At 45.7% G+C, this 20,866-nt stretch overlaps 3 protein-coding genes and 1 long non-coding RNA gene across 6 annotated transcripts in view; 3 read left to right on the forward strand and 1 right to left on the reverse strand.

The window, feature by feature from the left end:
* The window catches only part of LOC8025155 (succinate dehydrogenase [ubiquinone] flavoprotein subunit, mitochondrial), a 26,979-nt gene extending 25,506 nt beyond the window's left edge, over positions 1-1,473 (forward strand). Inside the window, exon 16 of the mRNA XM_029968425.4 lies at positions 1,077-1,473. Within this exon, the coding sequence (XP_029824285.2) occupies positions 1,077-1,163 (87 nt within the window). The 3' untranslated portion in view covers positions 1,164-1,473. The remainder of the gene's footprint in view (positions 1-1,076) is intronic.
* LOC8025156 (DDB1- and CUL4-associated factor 13) lies at positions 1,352-14,309 on the reverse strand. Its single transcript, XM_002408156.4, has 11 exons — positions 14,118-14,309; positions 11,958-12,157; positions 11,260-11,367; positions 9,144-9,233; positions 8,290-8,445; positions 6,790-6,950; positions 6,608-6,675; positions 6,439-6,535; positions 5,921-6,056; positions 4,560-4,723; positions 1,352-1,571 (listed from the first exon to the last, which is right to left on the reverse strand). The coding sequence occupies exons 1-11, from the start codon at positions 14,185-14,187 to the stop codon at positions 1,484-1,486; spliced, it is 1,338 nt and encodes a 445-aa protein (XP_002408200.3). The 5' UTR covers positions 14,188-14,309; the 3' UTR covers positions 1,352-1,483.
* A 262-nt stretch (positions 14,310-14,571) lies between these two features.
* On the forward strand, positions 14,572-15,698 carry LOC115310159. 3 transcript variants are annotated; one of them, XR_003916808.3, is made up of 5 exons: positions 14,572-14,949; positions 15,044-15,071; positions 15,181-15,323; positions 15,390-15,474; positions 15,562-15,698. It is a non-coding gene; the product is annotated as an uncharacterized LOC115310159 (long non-coding RNA). The 3 variants fall into 3 exon arrangements; XR_003916807.3 differs by having other exon boundaries at positions 14,580-14,949; positions 15,044-15,101; positions 15,181-15,308; XR_003916806.3 differs by having other exon boundaries at positions 14,588-14,949; positions 15,181-15,308.
* A 58-nt stretch (positions 15,699-15,756) lies between these two features.
* The window catches only part of LOC8025157 (importin-7), a 34,695-nt gene continuing 29,585 nt past the window's right edge, over positions 15,757-20,866 (forward strand). The window contains exon 1 of the mRNA XM_029968416.4: positions 15,757-15,990. Coding sequence (XP_029824276.2) covers positions 15,907-15,990 — 84 coding nt within the window. The 5' untranslated portion in view covers positions 15,757-15,906. The remainder of the gene's footprint in view (positions 15,991-20,866) is intronic.

Below are 20,866 nucleotides of genomic sequence, written 5' to 3' on the forward strand. Positions count from 1 at the left end.
CGCAGGTTACGGCGAAATCCTACGACAGCTCCGAAGCTGTCTTACGCACTTCTTACGATCAAGTCAGCATGGCCGACAGCGTCGCGGTCGCGACGACCCACGGACGTTTATTTTTCTACGTGAGCTTCTCACGCGTCCTGACTTCAAGCAGCAAAAAAAAAAAAGTAAAAATTACTTGAAACAGAGCACGACGAACAAGAACGCTGGATCCACAGACACCGGGGAAAAGCTCCAACGGCGACGATTCCACCGAACGCGACCAAACGAGCTGGGCAGTTAGGCCTAGCAGGCACTCCGCGACTCGGCGACCGTCTGCCCACGACCGGCTGACGTGCTGAATGGAACATGCCCGCGCGACCCTTGTGAGCCCTTCCCGTGTTATACTTTGATCGCTCACCTCAATTTTAGATTAAGAGGTCAATTTCTTCCTCTTGTTATCTCCTTGTTTCCCGAGGCAACGGTGACTCTCGCCGGTGAAAAAGCGGCGAATCTCCGACAGACGCAGGAAAGGTAAAGCAGCCATCGCTTTGGACAAGCAGACGTAAAGCAGACGACGTTAACTGCGCCGACCCGCCGGCGCCGTTAAAGAGTGAGGGGTCTCGCCGCACACGAATGGAGGTAAAAAGTATTTGGGAGGGAACTTGCGGACACTAAGCAAACAAACCTCGGCGCCCCGGGACACCTCGCCAGTGAGTCCTTTGACTTCCCTCCTTGATGCGCGTCTGCTAGTTGTTAGACGAAAACAACGTACCGCTCGTGTTATTTCGTCTGCCCTCCCTTAAAGGCCAAGTCGAGTTCGCTCCGAAAGTCGCAGGAAAGCTAAGAAAGACGCAGACGATGTTGCGAGCAGACGACGTTGCAAAGGAGCAGACGACGCTCAATAGGGGGTCGCGATCAGCCAATCAGGACTCGGCGTTCTGACGTCACCGCTACTTCCTTTCTCATGCGCAGAAGACGAAAATGAGCCCACTTGCGAGGCGTATTGGCGAGGAGATGACTATAGGGGCACTTTATCCAGCTTAGATGAACAGATGGAATAGGTAACCAGCACGTGCAAATCTCTGTTCCAACTGCAGGTGTCGCTAGACTACCGGCCGGTCATCGACGAAACCTTGGACCAGAAGGAGTGCAAGATGGTGCCCCCCGCAGTACGCGTCTACTAGAGCCACGCCGCACCTCCTTCTGCCGAGGCTAGGCTTAACTTAAAACGCAGGTAGCACAGTGCCTCCGCAGAAAACACGGCTGAAGCAACTCTTTGTCTTTCAAGACGATGGAAACCAGTGCAATGAGGTTGTAGAAAAAAAAAGAAAAAAGTCCGTTCCCATGGCTCCTTGTACATACAAGACTTAGATCTGGTTGACAAAAGCGTTTATTTTTCTGTTTTTTATCCCGGTCACGTAGCTCCGCTCTTCGGGACTTCTCCACGGCGGCTGCGCTCCTAATCCAGGAAATAAAGGTGTCTGTGGGAGTGGACGGAGAGTCTTCATTGTTCCTCTCGGACCACGTGCTTCGCACGTTCCGACTTGTAGGGGACCGTGCCCGGGCGGCTGTGGGCCCTGCGATTCGCCTCCCTGCAGAAGACGGAGTGGGAAGTGTTGGGACCAGACGCGCGGTGAAAACGCTTCTTGTCTACATGAGTTACGCTTCAGAGCAACGACTGTTCAGCCGGATGGTTGCCAGTTATCTGAAGATTTATCTTCTTAAGTCACAAGAAACGGTTTCACGTCCTCCAGAATGGTTAGAAAGGTCTGCGACGGAGCGAAACTACGCCGTCTTAGATTCCCGGTACCGGGTCGACAGCTCGGGAAGCATTTTTTAATCGTGACGATCGCCAAATGCATTCACTAAGGACCAAAATGACGGTGCCTTTAAGGGGTGTCGCCACCACTGCTGACTTTTAAATCAGTCGCTCTATATCGATGAAATTTAAAGGGTCTATGCATCTCGTTGCCCAAGTGCACTGTATGATGTCTCATCTCCGTAGGACAATTTTCAGATAAGCTACAGAGGGAGGTACACAATTATGTTGCCTCACTTGGCAAGGAAATCTATCATAAAATTGCTGGAAAATATATTGAGCATTTCTAAGCTTCAGCCGTAACCAGAACACATGGGGGGTGCGGCTATCCATTTCTTATAAAATCTGCGCTTTTTCTACGCAAAATGACAATTTGAACAGTTGCACAGAATGGGGCGTTTTCTCCTCATCAAAACTCTACTTTTTGGCAATAAGAATTTTGTTTAAAAGGGAAAATTAGTATCTAGCCGCATTCCTCGTTAAATTTCAGTTCAGAAACATCCACAGCAAAGAATAAATTGAATAATTCATTGAAATGATAAATTTCCTAAAATGAAAGATGTTGCAAAAAAGTGAAAAACAACCTATTTCCACGCCACTACATTTGATTTTACTGGTGGTGGTGGCAACTACTATAAGGCACCAATAGCATAGGTGGTGCCTTCTGCTTACACCCAATCTCCTGCGTGAGCTTGAGCATAAAATGCTTTCAATTTTCGTTTTGTTGTCGACATGTGGACATGGATTATGAAATGAGTGAGGAATTGGATATGCTTGCAGTACACGAACCAGTGTTGGCAGTTACAGGCCGGGCAAGCATCGTCAACATAGAAAGCAGACAAACCCACGTGACTGTCTATTAACAAATGTCGTTATATTACTTTTCTGCTCAATCGGGGCAGGCTTTTCGATTTTTGCCCATGTGCGTGGTCTCTTCCACAGGAAGGCTGGACTTCTATGGTGTTCTTGCCCGAATTGTGCATACTCTTAAACAAATGTATGTTTAATGTACCGAAACTGTGAAGAAATGCTCTTTCCAACAAGAGTATGATCATTCTAAGGCGTACCGGTGCGCAGATACAGCTGTTAGAAAGTTTCACATTTCCGAAACATAGGATTCTGCGTCGTCGGCTTACCGAAAATGTTTTATTTCTCCGTAAATATTTTAGATATCCAGTAACAATTTGCAGGTGTGTGCACTATTAGTTGTTAAACCACAATAAATAAAAAAAAACAAAAAAAACGTGGTAAATTCTCTTTTTTTCTTACAAATTGCAACATTAAGGTGGCGTCCCCCCTTAGGACAGGGAACTGAGTGCCAATACTCGGCGTAGCTTACGTCGTGGCAAATTTTAGAAGAACGACTTCCGCTACCGAACTGCCGGCTTCTTCAAAAGCGGTGAAACAATAAGCACGTGCAAATTACAGATTCTGACTTCGAAGTGAATGGTGTTTCTGCCCAAGCGTTTTTCCAGGCAAGTGTGGAATGGCTGCCGCAAAAGCTACGACACGAGGACCACGTTGAAACCCAGAGAACCCAAGTTTCGTACATTTATGATGACGGTACATTTCACGTCTTGATTTGCGCACTCAAAACCGTGGTCGCTACGTTTCGCATCTTTTTGCCGTAGGTACCCCAGCCCATCTTACAAACGAGAATGAAATCCCATATTAACTATCACGACTTGCCACTGCTTTGAGACTTGTTGCGGTACTCTTAAGGCCCATTCACACTCTTGCGACCTCTTAAACCTGGGTTCCTTAAAACTTCTTAAACCAGAAAACACACTGGCGCCATCTATTGGGAAGCAGTGTAAACTCTGCGGTCCTGCATATTTTTTTTTTCTCGCGCATTATCCTGCGTAACCTTGCCGAGTGAGCTTGAGCATAAAATGCTTTCAATTTTCATTTTGTTGTCGACATGTGGACATGGATTATGAAATGAGTGAGGAATTGGATATGCTTGCAGTACACGAACCAGTGTTGGCAGTTACAGGCAGGGCAAGCATCGTCAACATAGAAAGCAGACAAACCCACGTGACTGTCTATTAACAAATGTCGGTATATTACTTTTCTGCTCAATCTGGGCAGGCTTTTCGATTTTTGCCCATGTGCGTGGTCTCTTCCACGGGAAGGCTGGACTTCTATGGTGTTCTTGCCCGAATTGTGCATACTCTTAAACAAATGTATGTTTAATGTACCGAAACTGTGAAGAAATGCTCTTTCCAACAAGAGTATGATCATTCTAAGGCGTACCGATTGAGGAGAAGGAAGTTTATTAAAAGGGTTGATAGTCCAGCAGTTTGTTTCTTTCTCTCTTCGTCGCTTTTCATTATGTTCAGCTGGTAATCAGTAAGCATCCTTTCTTTCTTGGCTCGAAAAACTTTTGTCAATGTTATAAACGAGCCTTTCTATGAGTATTACGCACATTTGACCTCGGAAATCCCGCAAAACCTTCGCTCTTGTGAAATGCAGTTCCAGGGTCACCGCATAGATGGCGCCACAATGCCAGTGTGTTCCCTCATTTTAAAAACATTTAGGAAGTTTTAAGAGATCTTGTCTCTCTCGGTCGCAAGAGTGCGAACGGGCCTTTACTTATACAAAGCGTTTCTTTGTAACTACTAGTTTGAATAGTCTCATTTTAATATTTGCAATAAAGAATTAAAAATCTACAATTAAAAATTTGCCAAATGTTTCTTTTTTTTCTTTCTTTCTTTGTAACCCTAAAGAGTGGTGTTGAGAACGCAGTTGCGAGACGTACTTGCGTTTGCGTGCCTCCAGCATGGTCCTTTTCTCCTGCTGGGCATTGTAGATGTGCTTGGGCACATGACGGTGCCGCGCAATCCTCTTCACTTGAGGGTGCTGGGCGAACTTCTCCTTCAACTTGGCCTGGTACTGGAACGCCATCTTCTCCCTGTGGCCCAGCTAGAACCAACATTGTGCTGGCTGTTAGGAAGACTGCAATGTGTCTGTCGTAGCACTTGAGAAGTGTCGTCTTTCTTAAAATGAAGCCGAGTGTCCAGGTACTGGAGAATTCTCGTTGTCACCGTTCCCCTGATTCTAGGGGTGTGTGAACATCAAATTTTCCGTTGCCAATCAAGTATGAATATTAAAGGTTGACTGCAAATTAAGGTAGAGTTTAGTTTCAAACATGAATACGCTACATTTTATGTAAATTGAGCGTGGATATTTTTAGAAATCGTGGCTGGAAAGCTTTTGTAGAACATACCTATGAAACACTTCACATACATGAGAAACACTTCATCTATGTCAATTAAAAAAAATATTACATGCACATTCGTTCAACCCAACTCGATGGAATGCGGTAGCTTTACAGGAATGATGTTAGCGAAAACAATTGTGAAAAAAAAATGGTATGGTGATGGAATGGTTGTAATGCCGTGCACACATCGAAGATGACGGCGGCGTTTAGGACGACGTCAAGTTGGCCTCAGCTTGTGCGAACGGAGCCGACGCAACCGGCGCTTACGTTGCCTTGTGTAAGTGACCTCGCACTTCAGCCATGGGCATTACGCGACCTTGAGGACGAAGACATGACCTTGAGCGTGGTTGGCCCCATAAAGCTACCGCTTTAAAAGCAAGAAAAACCCTGATAAGATGAGTTGGGTAAAACAAAATGCGACACGGCAAGCAAAGCAGTGACTAATACTTCACTTATCTGAGTATAGCTCGGGGTTCTCTTGTCTGGCAGTGCACTTTAATATCGGGTCGGACTATAATCAAAGAAGGCCATAGCCACAATAGCGAGCTAAATTTCCGAGACCACCAAGCCAACTGAGATGCTGTAACACATCAGCCGTCTCCCCTAGCACGTCATTGCAAAGCAGGGGAGCCTGACCCACGCACGCCAGTGCTAATCGGTAAAGCTTGACTTGGGAAATCAGAATTCCGAAGACCCTGCAGTATTCATAATTTCCTAATATTCGACAAACTCTAATACCTTAAACGGTAAAAGGGTTCTGTGAATCGAATCAAATGGCAAACATTATTCACAAACATCTTGATGTCTCGAATACTGGCACACCTCTACCTTGATTGTTAACTAGCGTCCACTAGGCCGGTCCGAAGCGGACAACACCGACGTGTGCTGTGCGTACCCACCATGCCCAGTTTTTCCGAGGCGCAGGCCTTCCAGAGCCGGATGTTCATCTCGTCCGAGCCGGTCATGATGTACTTGTTGTCTAGAGACCACAGGACGCAGGTGAGGCGCTGCATGCGCTTGGTGTGGTACACTTCCCTGAAAGGCACATGTGCCAATTAAGGGTGGCATGCATCGGAAATTGCGAAGTGTGATTGAAAATAGCAACACGCTATGGCTCAATGAATGTTACAAAGCCCAGCTTACTGCGCTGCACTGGAACATTTTACCCTTGAAGGCGAAGAGTTGAGTTGCCGTAATTCAAGACTGACTAACCTCACGCCACAAGCATCATGGGAACGGTGGAATCAATTTGACAGGCATATATGCTTTGCAACAAGTAGCGAAAAGTAGTGAGCAAAGCTACAATATTGGTGGAAGAAATTGAATACAGCACGTAATGATCTATAAAAAGCTCGGGAAAGAACCACCCTCAACTTCAAAAACATTTTGCTGCAATTGCTAACAAAGCGGTAGTTACCTGCTGTGTCCGTGGTCCGTGGTAAAGATGCGGACAGACTTGTCGTAACTTCCTGACACAAATTCTTTTCCCGTCGGAGAGTAATCGACGTCCATCACTGAAAGCATGGAGTAGAAGTAGTTTTGTCAGCAAAAGAGAAAGGCTGAATGGTAAGACGACGAGGCCTCACCTGCCGAAACGTGATCCATGTGAACACTGAGGGGGGACTTCAACCTCCGCATGTCGAAAGTGTAGAGACTGAAATACACAACCGTCGAGCGTTGTAGCGGACAAACTGTCACATGAACGAAAAGTTTGCTCGACCCTAACTTAATCAAAGTGGAATCCGTCTGGCACCTGTAGCCAACTCACTTGTAGTCTTCGTTGGCGCAGGTAAAGACGAATGCCTCCATGGGGTTCCAGCACAGGGCATTGGAACGCATTTCGAGAATCACCCTCCGCAGGGGCTGGGACTCCCTCGTGTCGTACAACACGATGCTGCGGTCGCTCGACGCGCTGCCGATGACGTTGACCTGCATTCGCAGACGCTCGTTTTAGCGTGCGGACTCCAACAGCACAAGTCGGCCAACCACTTTGTGCCATCTAGTATGCAATCTGAGAAGTTCTAACAGCCGAGTCGCACGACGGACTTCATCAGTGGACCTAACACTATTTCAATAAGTGATGAATCCATCAGTACTGCTGAAATTCAGCGTATGCAGGTTTGTAAGTGTTCAGACTAGAGATCTGCACGGGCCCAGGTCAACCCTAAAACCCAGGTCCGGCCTGGCCCGGAATGATGCATGGCACCCGGGCGGGCCGGGCTGGGCCAGGCTGGGCCGGGCCGGGTACCAAACTTCACTTTCGGGTTCGAGACATGCTTAATCTCCCACTGTCGAAGCACCTTCAGCCGCGCCAGGCTGGAGCTGGGTCGGATCGGGTAGACATTCCATCAAACCATCCTCGGGCCGGGTCAGGGCCTCAAGAGGTAGGTTCGTGTAGTGCTGTAGTTAAGACGTCAGTTGGCAGAATTTAATTGTACTACTATACCACAAGGTTGGGGTGAGTGGAATATTTGCCAGAAGCAGAACTGGTGCTTACAATGAAAAAAATCATGAGCCATTCCACTCTGGGAAGGTGAATGACCAGCAAAGCTGTTTAGCACACGACACAGACCCGCCCCAAGGAGCCGGAGGAAACTAGACATGCACGGCGGAACTGCCGCCCCGGGACAGCGGAAAGAAACCAGGCACGCAAGCGCTTGGAACGACGACAAAGAGAGGGCGGTGCGAGCGTAGACATGGCCGACGCGGGTCGCACAAAAGCAAATCTTTGCGAAACTTTTATTATTTACCCGAGAGTCTATTGACCCTGAAAATGGTGCCTATTGATAACCAATCTACTGAATAGACCTATCTCTAAACTACCCAAGCATCAAGGAGAATGCAAGGAATGGTGTTCCCCGTGCCGCACATGCCGGCGTCTGCAGCAGTAACTGTTCTAAAGCAAAAGCCTAAAACAAAAGGCATCTTGCACGCGCATTTGTCAATGCTTTATTTTGGTTATTTACTCCGAATCTTTTATACGGGGAAGGCAGGCGTGTGCGGCAGTGCAAGCATAGAGTTTTTAGTCACTGCAAACGAAAAATCTACGGGACCTAGCCATGAACAGCTTCGCTGTAAAATTATTTGACCTACCTCTTGATTTTGGGTAACTTGAACTGCGTGCAAACTGACACGTCTACATGTGCCTCGATCTAAAATTTTACGCCCACACAGATTATGCATAAAACTTCATCTTGTCGCATCCCCCCCAGCACCATACAGTCCAATTTTTCTTTAGGGAAGAATGCGAGCGGAAGGCCAGGGGCACCTCGATGGGGTTGAAGCGAACGCAGTAGACGGTGTCCACGCCCCAGTTGAGCGTCCGCAGCGGCTCGGACCGGGTCTCCTCCCACAGGTGCACGTCCTCCCCACAGGTCGCAAAGAGGTTCTCCTTTTGGTGATGCGATATCCCCGTCAGCACTCCCTGTACAAAGGGAACCACTAATGTTTACCGGGCCAGCATCAACCTTATCAGGCGCTCCAAACACTTTCACTCTTTACAATCGCATAAGTAGTAGACGCGCTACGGGAAGTTTGCCGACGAGGTTTGGCATGCCGCGGCCATAGAAAGCCTCCCAGTTGAAACAATAGGGTAATAATGGCGTGTTTGGGGAGATTAGATCCGTGGAACGTAAACAGCTATATTCTGGTATTTTTATATATATATTTATGTAATAGTTTATGACTAAAATATTCCCAAAAATAATGCAGGTAAGTTTAGACATTAGCTTTCTAAATTATGGCCGTTTCAGTAGAAAACCACCGTAGTGCTTGATGCCCTTTGCCTACCTTTTACCTGTTTCAATTTCCATGCAAGAATGTGGCACTTACAAATGCCATATATACTTTCTCCATAAAAATTGGAATCGTATCGCAATCATGTCGGGGGGGGGGGGGGCAATTTTTCTCTCCTTCACTTGAATTGTTTACTAGATTTATGTCTGGAATGTCTGGACGGAAATTGCCTCCCCAGTTTCACTGCCACTCTCCATACAGCAATTTGTGTGCATGAAATCTGTGGAACCAGCAGCCTTTTTCACTTGCGTACGTGTTTCCACTTTTTTAATGTGTGGGCAGTTCTACACCTACCTAGGAAGGGCTTTCATAAATGCTTCGACATACCTTAGTAATGATTGTGTCGACCGGCTCATCCGTCTCTCCCCACCCAGGAGGTTCGGTTTTCCAGGTCTTGATGTTCTTGTCGTCGCCTACCTGTAGCCCAGTATAGCAGACGATTTGCATGGTTTGAAAGCGATGGACAACTTACACGTGCCAGGCACCTGCTACATGCCAAAACTGTTCAGGCATGCCTTTGTACTGTTCCTATACATGGTATTCTAAATTATGTTGCAAACAAGCAATGGCAGAACTTCCGCTTGCCTAGAATACTTGTGATTGACCAGCTTCTTGTGTATGTTTCAAAAAGCAAAAATGAGCAGCGCTTCTTTGTCGGCGTAAAATCGCGAAAGGCATGTCGAAAACCAGACGTAAGATAGATCTGTGTGTTTCCAGACCATACGGCACCAAAAAAAAGCACCGCATCTCGTTTTATTTGGCCTCCAAGGCGAAAGTTACGTGGCCCTTTCTGAGGTACAGTGGCAACTTGTGTACGCGTGAGACATAGTCAGTGACCAATTCGTTTCGAGCAAGTACTCTCCTCCACCTTTTTCTCTTCTCTCATCACTAACAACAACGACAATGTGAGACATCCGACGAAGCTAGACGCTCACAGATCAACCGACGAATGTAATTGTTTTGCGTTTTTCGTGCACGGGAGAGCGTGTGTGAGCACAACATAGCTTCGTCAACTGCGCGTCATCGCCGTGAGTGTTTGAGCTAATCGAAGCGAAACTGCGCTATGCCTGCTGGATGGACGTAGTTGAAGGAAGGCGTAAGGAATTGTGCCACTCGTGCCCGGGAAAAATGACGACATGGGTGAGTAATAAAATTGAAAGGTAGTTCCAGTGGTTTCATGCTGTTTCACGTCTTGCTTTAATCGTGCCAGGAACAGACGCTTCATTGCATAATGAAAAGAAAAATCTGGCTCTCGAACTTCAAAAATGAAGTGCCTGAAACTGACGTGGAACGGAACCCCAGATTCGGTTCCACGTGAAGACACCCCTCCCATTTAGAGGTCCTCCACTAACACAAACTCTCAAGATTTACTTTTTTTTTTGTCTGCCTGTGTTTTTGCTGAAGTTTGTTTGGGACTCACATAAACCATCTGTTCACAAGCTCACATGCACCGAAAAATTAATGTCAACAAGTGATACTGCTCAAAGGCTAAAAAAAAAGATAAAAACTATTATTTTAATTATTAAATATTTTATGCAGTATAAAGTTGGTTTGCGATCTGGAAACCTGGGTTCCGGCTAAAATATAGTTATATTTTTCGACGTCCGAATGTCTGAAAGTGGTGAATATTAATTCATCTTTCAATCAATCTTAATTTGCATAAGAACTCAAGTGATTCGTTCAAGCAAGTCTCTTCGCTCTCCAGAAGAGTCGGATGTGTGCATCAATTGATTTTCAAATTAAGCAATGATGCGTGCCTATGCTCGGCGTGAAATCGATGCATGCGTGACAAACTGTCCACGCTCGACAGCCGCGGCTCGCGGCATTTTTCATTTCACGAAACTCTGCCACAACAAAGTGGCCCAGCCAATTGCAAAGCATTACTCACTTCAAGAAGCCAGTGGATGCGGAAAACGTAACAAAAGACTGATTTAATTGCGGAACACACAAAACATAGCAGTGACGTTGCCCTTTAAAAGCATGCAAACAATACCCAAATCGGAGGTGTTTCCGGCTCCTTGTCATGGCGGCTAGAAAAGGGCCCGATTACCATGTATTGTTTATTTAACTTACGATGGCATGTCTAGTTATTAACGGCATTTGCGTTAAATTTAAAATAATGATGTTGGCAATTTGAAATGCCAATACATCGCCCACTAATGAAGTTGCAGCAGTTGCCTGCTGCAACCTCAATGAGCATCGGACTGGTGAACTTTAGTGTGTCACTACTGCATGATGCACGTAGCCCAGGCTAATGGTTGTACCGCACTGGCTAAATTTCTCATCTACAGCACGCATCAAATTAGTTATTACTATCACAGCTGAGATGGTGAACAGGAATGTAACTACATTGATGTTATGCTACCACTTGTGCATTCCTCGTAATACTGTTCAGCATAATACAATCAAAAACTTGTATAGATTTCTTGGTAAGAAGACTCACCGTGAGGAAGCGGTCACCGTCAGCAGGGAAAGTGATGCCCCTTATCATGCCACGATGGGCCTGGATGGTCCGCACGCATTTCCGTTCGGCAAGGTTCCATATTTTGACCTGCATTCGAAAGTGTGTTTGTGATGGCTGGAGCTTCGAAGACTTTGTGTTTATTCCCATATGCAGTGCAATCCATGCTGCACTGCACATACATCCCAGAAACAGGTGACATATAGAACCTGTGCAGAAGTACCGAAGACTGGATCCCTCAAAATGAACAAGATATCCAAGTTTCTTGTCTCACAAATCTAGTTTTCGTTTCTAGGAATTTTTGGGTGTTTTCGGTGAAGACCAAACGTCAGTAGCCGACCCTACCCAGCCCGACCTAGCCTTGCCCAACCCGACCTGACCCAAACTTACTTTAAAGACAACCAAAACCCGACCCGACCCAACTTCAAAGACAACCAGAATCCAACCTTACCTAACCTCAGAGACAGCCCGATACGGCCTAACCTGAAAGACAACCAGAACTCGAACCGACCTAACCTGAAAGACAACCAGAACCCGACCCGGTCCAACCCGAACTCACCTCAAAGACAACTAAAACCGACCCGAGCCCTCCCAACCCGACATAACCTCAAAGACAACCAGGGACATCTCACAGCGATCAGACAAGCCGAATATCCCAGAGAGAAAACAGGAGAACTTACCTCTCCGTCGCACGCTCCCGAGATCAGGTGAGACAGGGACTTGGGATGTTTCTGCAGCACTTGCACTCCATCTCTGTGACCGTCCAGGCTGCCCAAGAAGGGCTTGGCGAAGATTTTATCCAGCTTCACGGCGTTCATGGCACGGGTGTACTCGCGGCATACTTCGAAAGGGTGCAAGCTCGGATCGTAGTTTCGCTGCACTGGAAAGTCAGGCCAAATAGTTTCAGTAAGCGTCCGAAACAGGATGCCAGCTTAGACAACCTTAGGAACCGAAACTTGTGTATTTCGGAAGTCGCTGCAGGATTCAGGGATCCCGAGTTCAATCCCCGGGCCTGCCCGCTCAGGGTTGCCAGGTTGGACTATAAATAGCCAAATTGGGCTAGTTTTATTTGCAGTTGGCGGGAGAAAATGGTAGTTGGCTATTTGGCTAGTATTGGGCTATTTCTGACCTGTGCATTGGGCTACTTCTGACCTGTGCATTGGGCAATTTCTGACCTGTGCTGGAACCAAAATGCCTGAAAGCCCTTGGGTTTATGGGTTCAAATGTGTTTTTTAGAGTAGATAGATAGTCTTTATTCGACCCTGGAGGGTCGCAGCACCACAGAAAGGCCATTGGCCTGTACTTCAGGCTTGTGGTGTCGCAGTATTACAGGAACTTAACACAACAGTAACAAGGACATTAACGGTAATTTTAACGCAAAGGTCATATGGGATGGTACGTGTCTGTCCGAAAAGCAGGTGTCCATCACTGCCGGAGGAAGTCTAATGCTTCCTTGCTCCAGGCTTTTATGTCCTCTTTCTCTTGGGGGGCGCTTCAGACCCTTAAAGGGGCGGTGCAACGGTTTTCGGACTTTGGTCAAAGATTTTTGGAAGTTGCCCCCTGACACTTTTGAAGTAAAGAACAGAAAACCGTTTCCGCCTGCGTCTCCTAGTTGTTGCGTAAAAAAAAGATAAAGATTGGCATTTCGGGCACCCCTCAACTCACTCCCAATCTTCAGGGTCACACCTGGTCGCACTCCCAGTGACGTCATTCGGAGTGCCGTGTAGCTTCCCTTGTGCTATCTCGGAGGACGCTTCCCCTCCCTCTCTCTGCGTGCATTAGCGGGCGCTATGCTGCGGCTTAGAGCCGAGCGAGGTCACGTAATCTTTCCGCCGTAGTTCCTTCGGCTGCCACTTGGGGCTGCAGGTGGGGGAAAAAGCTCGACTTTTGCTTTGCGATTATGCAGCGGAATCGCGACATTTTTAATGAAGGAAGTGTTTTCTCTATCCTCTGGGACACGATAAACAACGTAAAAATGACGAGATGCAAATTCTTTTAATCATAAAATTGTTGCACCGCCCCTTTAACCCTGATAAGTTTGCGACAGTAAACAAATTTGTCTTCTTTTTGCGCACCTTGTGCAATTGTTTACCTACGAATTTTGTCCGAATGCAAGCATGTGTCGTTATTCCTCCATCTCAACAAGTGACGGCGCGATTCCTTGCGGCCTTAACAGCACCTGTTCTGCGCATTCTTTAGGTTGTCTGTTGATTGGCTTGCACCTATACTTTGTGTTTAATTCTGCATAGTTCTCCCGTGACGTCATTCTGGTCATCATGCCCCGATAGTAAGCGTCCCAATACAGTGGAAAGTATGTTGTCATGCGCTTGTACGAGCGTTTCAGGAAGTTCGCCGAACGTGCAAGGGACGCCATTTCTGGGGCATTTGGTGGATAAAAATGTATTATGTGTCTTTTCTGCTCAAAATAAACGTTTCAAATGATCAGTTTGTTTGTTTGTTTTTTGGCTATTTTGGGCTATTTTTCTGGATCGACATTTGGCTATTTTTGGGCTATATCTCGTAGACGTTTGGCGGGTTGGAGTTCAAACACCTGGCAACCGCAGCCCGCTTCGATCTGGCATGAGCATCGTACCGAAGTGCGGTCGTGTGCCACTACTGCATGATGCACGTTAAAGACCCCAGGCTAACAATGGTACCGTACTGCGCTGGCTGAATTTCTCATCAACAGCGATAGCACCAGACGCTCATTTGGACTGACTAACTTCCAACAGTATAAATGTACGCACAACACAAATCTTACACAACTTCTAAATCGTCGGAATGTGCAGTAGTGAAGGGAGATCACTTTTCGCCAGAAATAGTTGTGAAAACGAGCCCACCTTTGTGAATATCGTGTTTGGTTTCTCTCAGGTAGTCGTCTGGGTTCCGACATAGCACCTTGACCCTCATTTTTGAAGCTTGGTATAGAGGAAAACTAGCAAAAACAACCTAAAAGCTCGTACTAAACCAGACGCCGAAAAGCAAGGCCGAAAAGCCATGTGGCCATGTTGATTTGAAGGTGGAGGAAAGTAAAAGAAGCCGCTGACTGTCTAGGGCACTTTTCGTAACTACATTTTACAAGATCAATAAATAAATAGTAAATATATATATAAATATACGCTTAATAAATTATGCTTGAAGTATCTGTCAACCTTTAATGTTGCTTAGAAGATTATAAAAACGCAGAAACCTGCGGCCTATATGCGATTCAACGCAGGTGTGTCGCTGTCACCGTGGTCGGTGGCAACGACACACCTGCAACGACGGCAAGCGAGCTGGATAAGAATTACGAAAATAATCCCTGGTGAAGGGGAACGAGAGGGACAAAGAACAAACGTAGATCTCCAAACACAGCTAGGTGACTGGTGCGCGACGGGAAAAATGCGCCGGGTAGAGCCTTGTAGAGCCCACGACCAAAAATAGTTGGTCGTGGTAGAGCGACGTCCCGGGTTCGATACCCGGACCAGGTGGATTTTTTCGGTCGCGCACCAGTCACCTGCCTGTGTTTGGAGATTTTTGTTTCTCCTTTATCCCTCTTGTTCCCCTTCTCCGGGGATTATTCTCGTCGTTGCTAAATTCGCTAAATTAGCTGTTGATTCAGACTTACCAGTAAAAGATGACAACGAAGTTCAGTAACAATGGCCGAACCACGGGTTGAACCGGTTGAACTAGGTGGGAAATTTAAACGTAACATAATTTATGTGCCTCAGTTACACGGAATTTTTTAATAATCAATATGCCTGTTTATCCTCTAATTTTATTACAGACCCCGAAGCTATTCAGCAGCCACCACCGTGAGTCACGGTTTTTACTCGTCCTGGAAGGTGCCACTAATATGTTTGTTTTTATTAATTTAATTTCGGCGCAATTAGATAACAAAATAAGAGCCTATCTTTTTCACAGGCTTGTCAAGGACAAGTTTCCGCAGGAACCCCCACGGCGACGGTCATGGTTTCCCATCCTTGGCATGATTGCACTCATGGCATTGGTCATCGTTCCAGTGGTCATCTTCATACTCAGCTTTCTCTCAAGTATAAGATAACAAAGTAATTAGCATGGCGATTCATTTGAGCTACTTTTATTCTCTTTCATGGTCATTCATTTCTAAACAGAAAGGAAGAAAAAAGGCACATAGCTGGACGTTTATTCTAACGTCCTTTGACCAACGAGCTTGAGTACCTTTGACGGGACAACGAGGTAAGCATGTTAACGATGTTAACACCGTAGTTTTCGGAAATTTAAAATTATTAAATAATCTTTTTTTTTTTTTTTTTTTTTCTTCAGGATGTTGGAAGACAAGTGCGACCAGCGCTCAAGCCCTCAAGTTCAAACACGTCAAGTTCCGAGATGTTAATAATATTGACTGCCTATAAAGGTTGTAAACGCAGAGATTTAAATAAAACCACAAGAAATTTCTTAAAAAAATCTATCTTGTCTATTATAAAATGAATATAACGGGAGTCGTCTATTTTCGTTAGTGACTATCTCTGACATCAGCCACCTGGGGCCGCGACGGTTCCTTTTTCTCTCTGAGCATGTCTGTTGGGTGCGTCACCGGTGCATGGTTCGCGTGGTGCACGTTTTCATTGTCGCTTCACCACTGAATAGGGCTTCAAAACCAAGATAATCATGGACGCTGGTCAGCTCATCGAGATCCTCAGAGCGACCATCGACCCAAACCAGCGGGAAAATGCCGAAAAGCAGCTGGAACAGGTGACGGAGGCTGAAATGGCCCTCTCAATGGGACCTCTGAATGGCGCCATTACTGGCATGGCTTAGATTTCTTTTTTGCCGTCGACCGCGTGAAGTTGATAGGTCAGTCCCGGCGTGCCGTCGACCTGAATGTCTCTTGAGGGACGGCTCGGGTTTTGTGTCGTTGCCGCCTGTGCGATTTGTCAGCGTCTGCGTGACACGGGTATCGACCTCTGCCGCCCGGCGTTGGCCATGTCATTGCCACATCGTGGTTTCTTGACCGCATCCAATGCGCTACTCAAAACAGCATGGGACACTCTATTGAAACCGCGCGGCGAACGCTATCACGGACTTCCGCGCATTCATTCGGTAGTTACACTACGAGTTGAGTTGGCCAGGTTATGACGTGCGAAAGTTTTTGCTTTGCTCGTTTCTGCACTGGAATTTTTGGTTTATGCCGCTACCTTTCGCAGGCTGTCTCGCGTACTTCTGACCTACGACTGGCGGTTGTGGCGTGTCGTTTGGGGAGGTTTAACCTCGGTACCGATTTCGATTGTTGAGAGCGTCACAATGGATGAATGGATCCCGCTTAAAGTGCCGAATGTCATTGTGAAAGAGTCAATCAGAAAGAATTAAAAAAAAAAAAAAGTGAAATCGGACACGCTTTGTGACGTTGCCACTGTTGTGTTGCTTTGGCGGATTGGTTGGGTAGGATGTTGCGTAAAAGGCGAGGTCGAGATAGTGGTAAAAGATTAGATGGATGGAGCGACTACAACGTATTTCGGCGGAATGGTCATTAGCAGATAAATGCCTCTCTGTTGGTGACATGCATAAGGAAGTTGTGGTGTTATTTTATCTAGCTTCAAAATGCACGCACTTTGGCACAGTGTTTTCTTAGGACAGTAACACTCCCCAGCTGTGCACTGAAAGTTTTATTAGCAACAAATGGCTGACGTAAATTAGAAAGTTACGCGGTCTCTTTATCTATCCCCAAACTATGAGTATGCTCACTTTGGCACACAGTGTTTTCTCAGGACAGTTAAAATTTTCCCATCCCATCGTGCAATGAACAGTTTCTTAGCAACAAACTTTTTTTCTTTTTTTTTTTAAGGCACTTAAAATTATGATGCTCAAGGTTTACTTGGTAGCTTTTTAAATCTAGTGCTACTCTGCTGGTTAATTGCCGACTTTTCAGTCCAAAAATAGGGGACTAGACATTGAGCATTGGCCAGGCATACATTCTATTCTGTCAAAACAAGTCAGCATGGATGATGCGTATATCCCTTGCAACCCCACCCAGTGGGTTTAAATCTCGCCGAGAGGCGGAAAGCCTGGCGAAGGCTTATAGCACAATGGGCGCAAGTGTAGCTGAGATTGAGGTTACTCATCAAGAATCCTCAGGTGGTCTAAATTAGTCCTCAATCCCTTTCTGGTGTGTGCCAGAGACCTTTCATTGGCTTAGAATGCTAACACCCCAAGCTCCATGGTATTTTATATGCAGATGTCTAAAACGGCTAGTATAGTACACAGAAGAAAGTAAAACACAAATACATACAAACACAGTAAAACACAAACACAAAACGCCATACTTCCGTATGGCCTTTTGTGTGCGCATTACTTATTGTTTTAGACACAATCAAACAACTAGCCCAAGCTTCAGTCTTAATATGTAAATAATATTTTTACAAATAGTTGTCTTTGCACCATTTGCCTGTAGGACTTTTTCAAGTTGGTGAGCAGAGCATGAGCCATCTTAAGGTTTGCCAGCCAGTCAGAAGGCCTGGGGAGGTAGGCCACACATGCGGACAAAGAGTATGACGGTCGTGTCAGAGCACTATTATGAGACATCGAAATGTAGCCAATAAGTTTTTTTTTTTTCTTAAAAGAAACGGAAGTGATATCTGTGTGTTAAAATATTTTGCCAATTTAATTGAACATTTGCGTACAAAAGTGATAAAGTTTAAGCGTCTGCAGCTAATACCAAAGCACACTGTGGAATATAAGAAATCCTGAATATACAAAGTGTTCTCCATACCCAGTTATCAATCCTGTTAATTAGAGCACTCCAGCTGATGCCAATCTTTTTTTTGTTAGGAGGAGCGGTTGCATGCAGTGGCAAAACACAGGTGCTATGTGTAGCGTGTCCTAAAGAACACACACGTTTTGTGCTAGACCTTGGTTTTGTCATAGCAACGCTTGTAGTTTCTCCTCTTTCACATTTCTTTTTTTAGGACCTGCGCCACGTGCAAAACATGTGCCTCAGCTCAGAACGGCCTGGGAAGCTAGAATGATGCTCACCGATGAGCACCTGTTGATCTTTTAGACCTGTGAAACGGAACAAAGCTGTCAGGGCTAAAACCAGATGAACAGCTATAATCAGCAGGCATCACTCCTGATGTAATCTAAATATGAAGCAACAAACGCAGTCAAGTTGCGTGATTGACGTCGTCTTTGTAACGGTGCCTGATACAGGGGGGGGACATAATTTCTGACAACTGCATCCGTTGCACCTTAGGTTGTTTCCAATATCTGTCCACCTTGTGAGAAAATGCAAAACTACATTGAAACTAAAACTATAATTTTTCAACTGTCCTTGAGATGATGCATGTTGCAGCATGCCAAATATGAATCTTGAAGGCGCGTCGAAACCATCAGTCGCACGTGATCAACGGCTTATGAGCATGGTAAGGAAAGAGGTAACGGTATAAGAAACATTCCCGATAAAGTGGCAATGGCAACACATTCGAAGCGAATGTTGGAGTGACGTTTTTGGTGTGCTTACTAGTGAACTTCATCCTATTACTGGACTGTCTTGGATGGGAGACAACGGGAACCGAAGCTGTCTAGGTTGTAGGTTTTGTTGTTTGCCTCCACGAGAGTCAACAGCAGGCTTAGCATCATACACACTCTTCATACCCGACGTCAACTATTTTGTGCCACATTGTCAAAGCTAGCTTAGCTTTCACAGTGCTCCAACTCGTCAAACTATTTGCACGAGTGCATGCAAGCAAGATGCAAAAAACAAAGCCTTGCGCTCCAGTTGCAGTGCGGGACTGCTGCACAGCGGAAGCGACGCCGGCCTTGACGATGTAGCACAAAATAGTTGATGCAGAGTATAGTCGCTGACCGAATAAGAACAGTAGAGAAGTCCTTCACTTGTATCGCGTCCAGTCAAATACTTTGGCATCTCAAGAGCTTCAAGCATGCACACGCGCAGCCAGAGTATTACGAGAGGCAACCAGCATGTGTTGGAGCCTGAGCATCTGAACCTTAACTATTAAAATTAATTACTATTAGGAATTAAAATAACAAAAATTTAATGGGGGCTTGCAGTTGCCTTTCCACTTTGCCCATAGGTTTGGAAAAGTGTTAGTATAGTTAGGAGGAGGAAATTCGGGATTAGCTGGAGTAAATTACAAAGGGGTCTCTGTTGGATGTTCTACTAGGAGCAGAAATTCGGGTTGCACCGAGCGTACATGTGGATAGCTTGCATTCGCAGGAGTAGCATTCAGTCCCAACTGACAGGTTTAAATATTTGTGCTTTGAAACTCGTACATCCATCTCGTGTGTCAAAGGAAAGACCTTTTTTGATGCAATTTTTCTTTCTAATCTTTTTTTTTTTGTGTGTGTGTGTGTGTTTTTTTGGGAAGGCTTGCATTCCTTCTTTTTTGTAGTTACAAAAAGGGAGGGTGTCCCCGGGTGTGTTATAAAAGGTTGTGAAACGAGCAACTTCCGCGACGTGGCATTGCGTCACGCATTGAATCATCCAGCGTGTTTTCTTGGCACCGGTTCGGTTCGCATGTCGAAGGGTTTGGTAGTGCAAACAAACGGATCAAACTTCCGTTGCAGCGTCTGCGGGTCGGAAAGGAGAAGGAGCGAATTTACGAAAGAATCCTCGAACTCCCTCGGAATTCTATTTTAAGATCCAAGCAGGAATTTCAGTCACGAATAGGTAGAAAGCTTCTACAAGCTTCTCCTTGTTGAAATGGGAAGATTTTTTTGTTTTTGTGCCTGTATGTAATTGTGTTTGGTGAGACAGGGTAATGCAAAGTGGACCAGTGCTGCCAAAATCTGTTAATCTGCATCATTTTAAATTAAAAAAAACCCCAAAAACTAACAAAAAAAAAAGATTTAATTTCATTAAAAAAAATAAAACAAAGTAATAGACAATGTTTGCAGCTTCGTTGTATGATCAGGCAAATAAAAAGGGAAGACTTTTGAACTTCATTTATTGACCACTCAGTTTCTAAACATGCTCGCCCCCCATATCGTTCGTGGAATTCTGAGAAAACTAGTAACTTATGTCGGCCCAGCTTCTTAAAGCGATCACATGGACCTTGCTTCCTCGCATTGCGTCACGGTGTCGCACAACGTCATTTGGTCGCATGACGTGAAATCACTATTTCCATTGTGTCGATAGGCACGTGCACTAAGACGACGACGAGCACGTGAGGTGAGATATACAATCCAGTTCCGCTCGAGACAGAGGACTGATTGTTGTTCCTTCCGCAACCACTACACCCTGTTACATTTAGCGATGAAATATCTCGGCTAAATTCCGACAGAGAGTGCAGCTCACCAAAAACCTCATCTAGTGCTGTCATACCTTCATTGCGTATAACGAAATTCCCAAGCCAGACAATTTTTTTTTTCTTTATTTCTTCTGTAAAAATTGGCAAAGAAGTGGTTTGTGAAAAAAGTGTGACAACACTAGCAAGCTGGAGAAAGGTCTTCGTAACAACCAATTGGCCTTGCTTTCATAGCTAGATCCTATGTGGTTGCTTGTCCTTTATCTTCCAATAGTAGGCTGAACTCTGCGCCTAGAACTAGCGAGAAGGTGGGGGTAAAGAAGGGGGGAGGGCAGCAGAACGCGACAAGTGTTGGGTACTGGCATTGG

Source organism: Ixodes scapularis, unplaced genomic scaffold (genome assembly GCF_016920785.2).
Source record: "Ixodes scapularis isolate PalLabHiFi unplaced genomic scaffold, ASM1692078v2 PGA_scaffold7__128_contigs__length_106722199, whole genome shotgun sequence".
NCBI classification, from domain to species: domain Eukaryota; kingdom Metazoa; phylum Arthropoda; class Arachnida; order Ixodida; family Ixodidae; genus Ixodes; species Ixodes scapularis.

Excerpts from the sequence above, each read along its gene's own strand:
- LOC8025156 (XM_002408156.4), bottom strand. The coding sequence starts at position 14,187 with ATGAGGGTCAAGGTGCTATGTCGGAACCCAGACGACTACCTGAGAGAA. Across the intron at positions 11,368-11,957 it reads CGGGAGCGTGCGACGGAGAG|GTCAAAATATGGAACCTTGC; the intron begins GTAAGTTCTCCT and ends TTTCGAATGCAG. Across the intron at positions 1,572-4,559 it reads CTGGAGGCACGCAAACGCAA|GGAGGCGAATCGCAGGGCCC; the intron begins GTACGTCTCGCA and ends CGTCTTCTGCAG.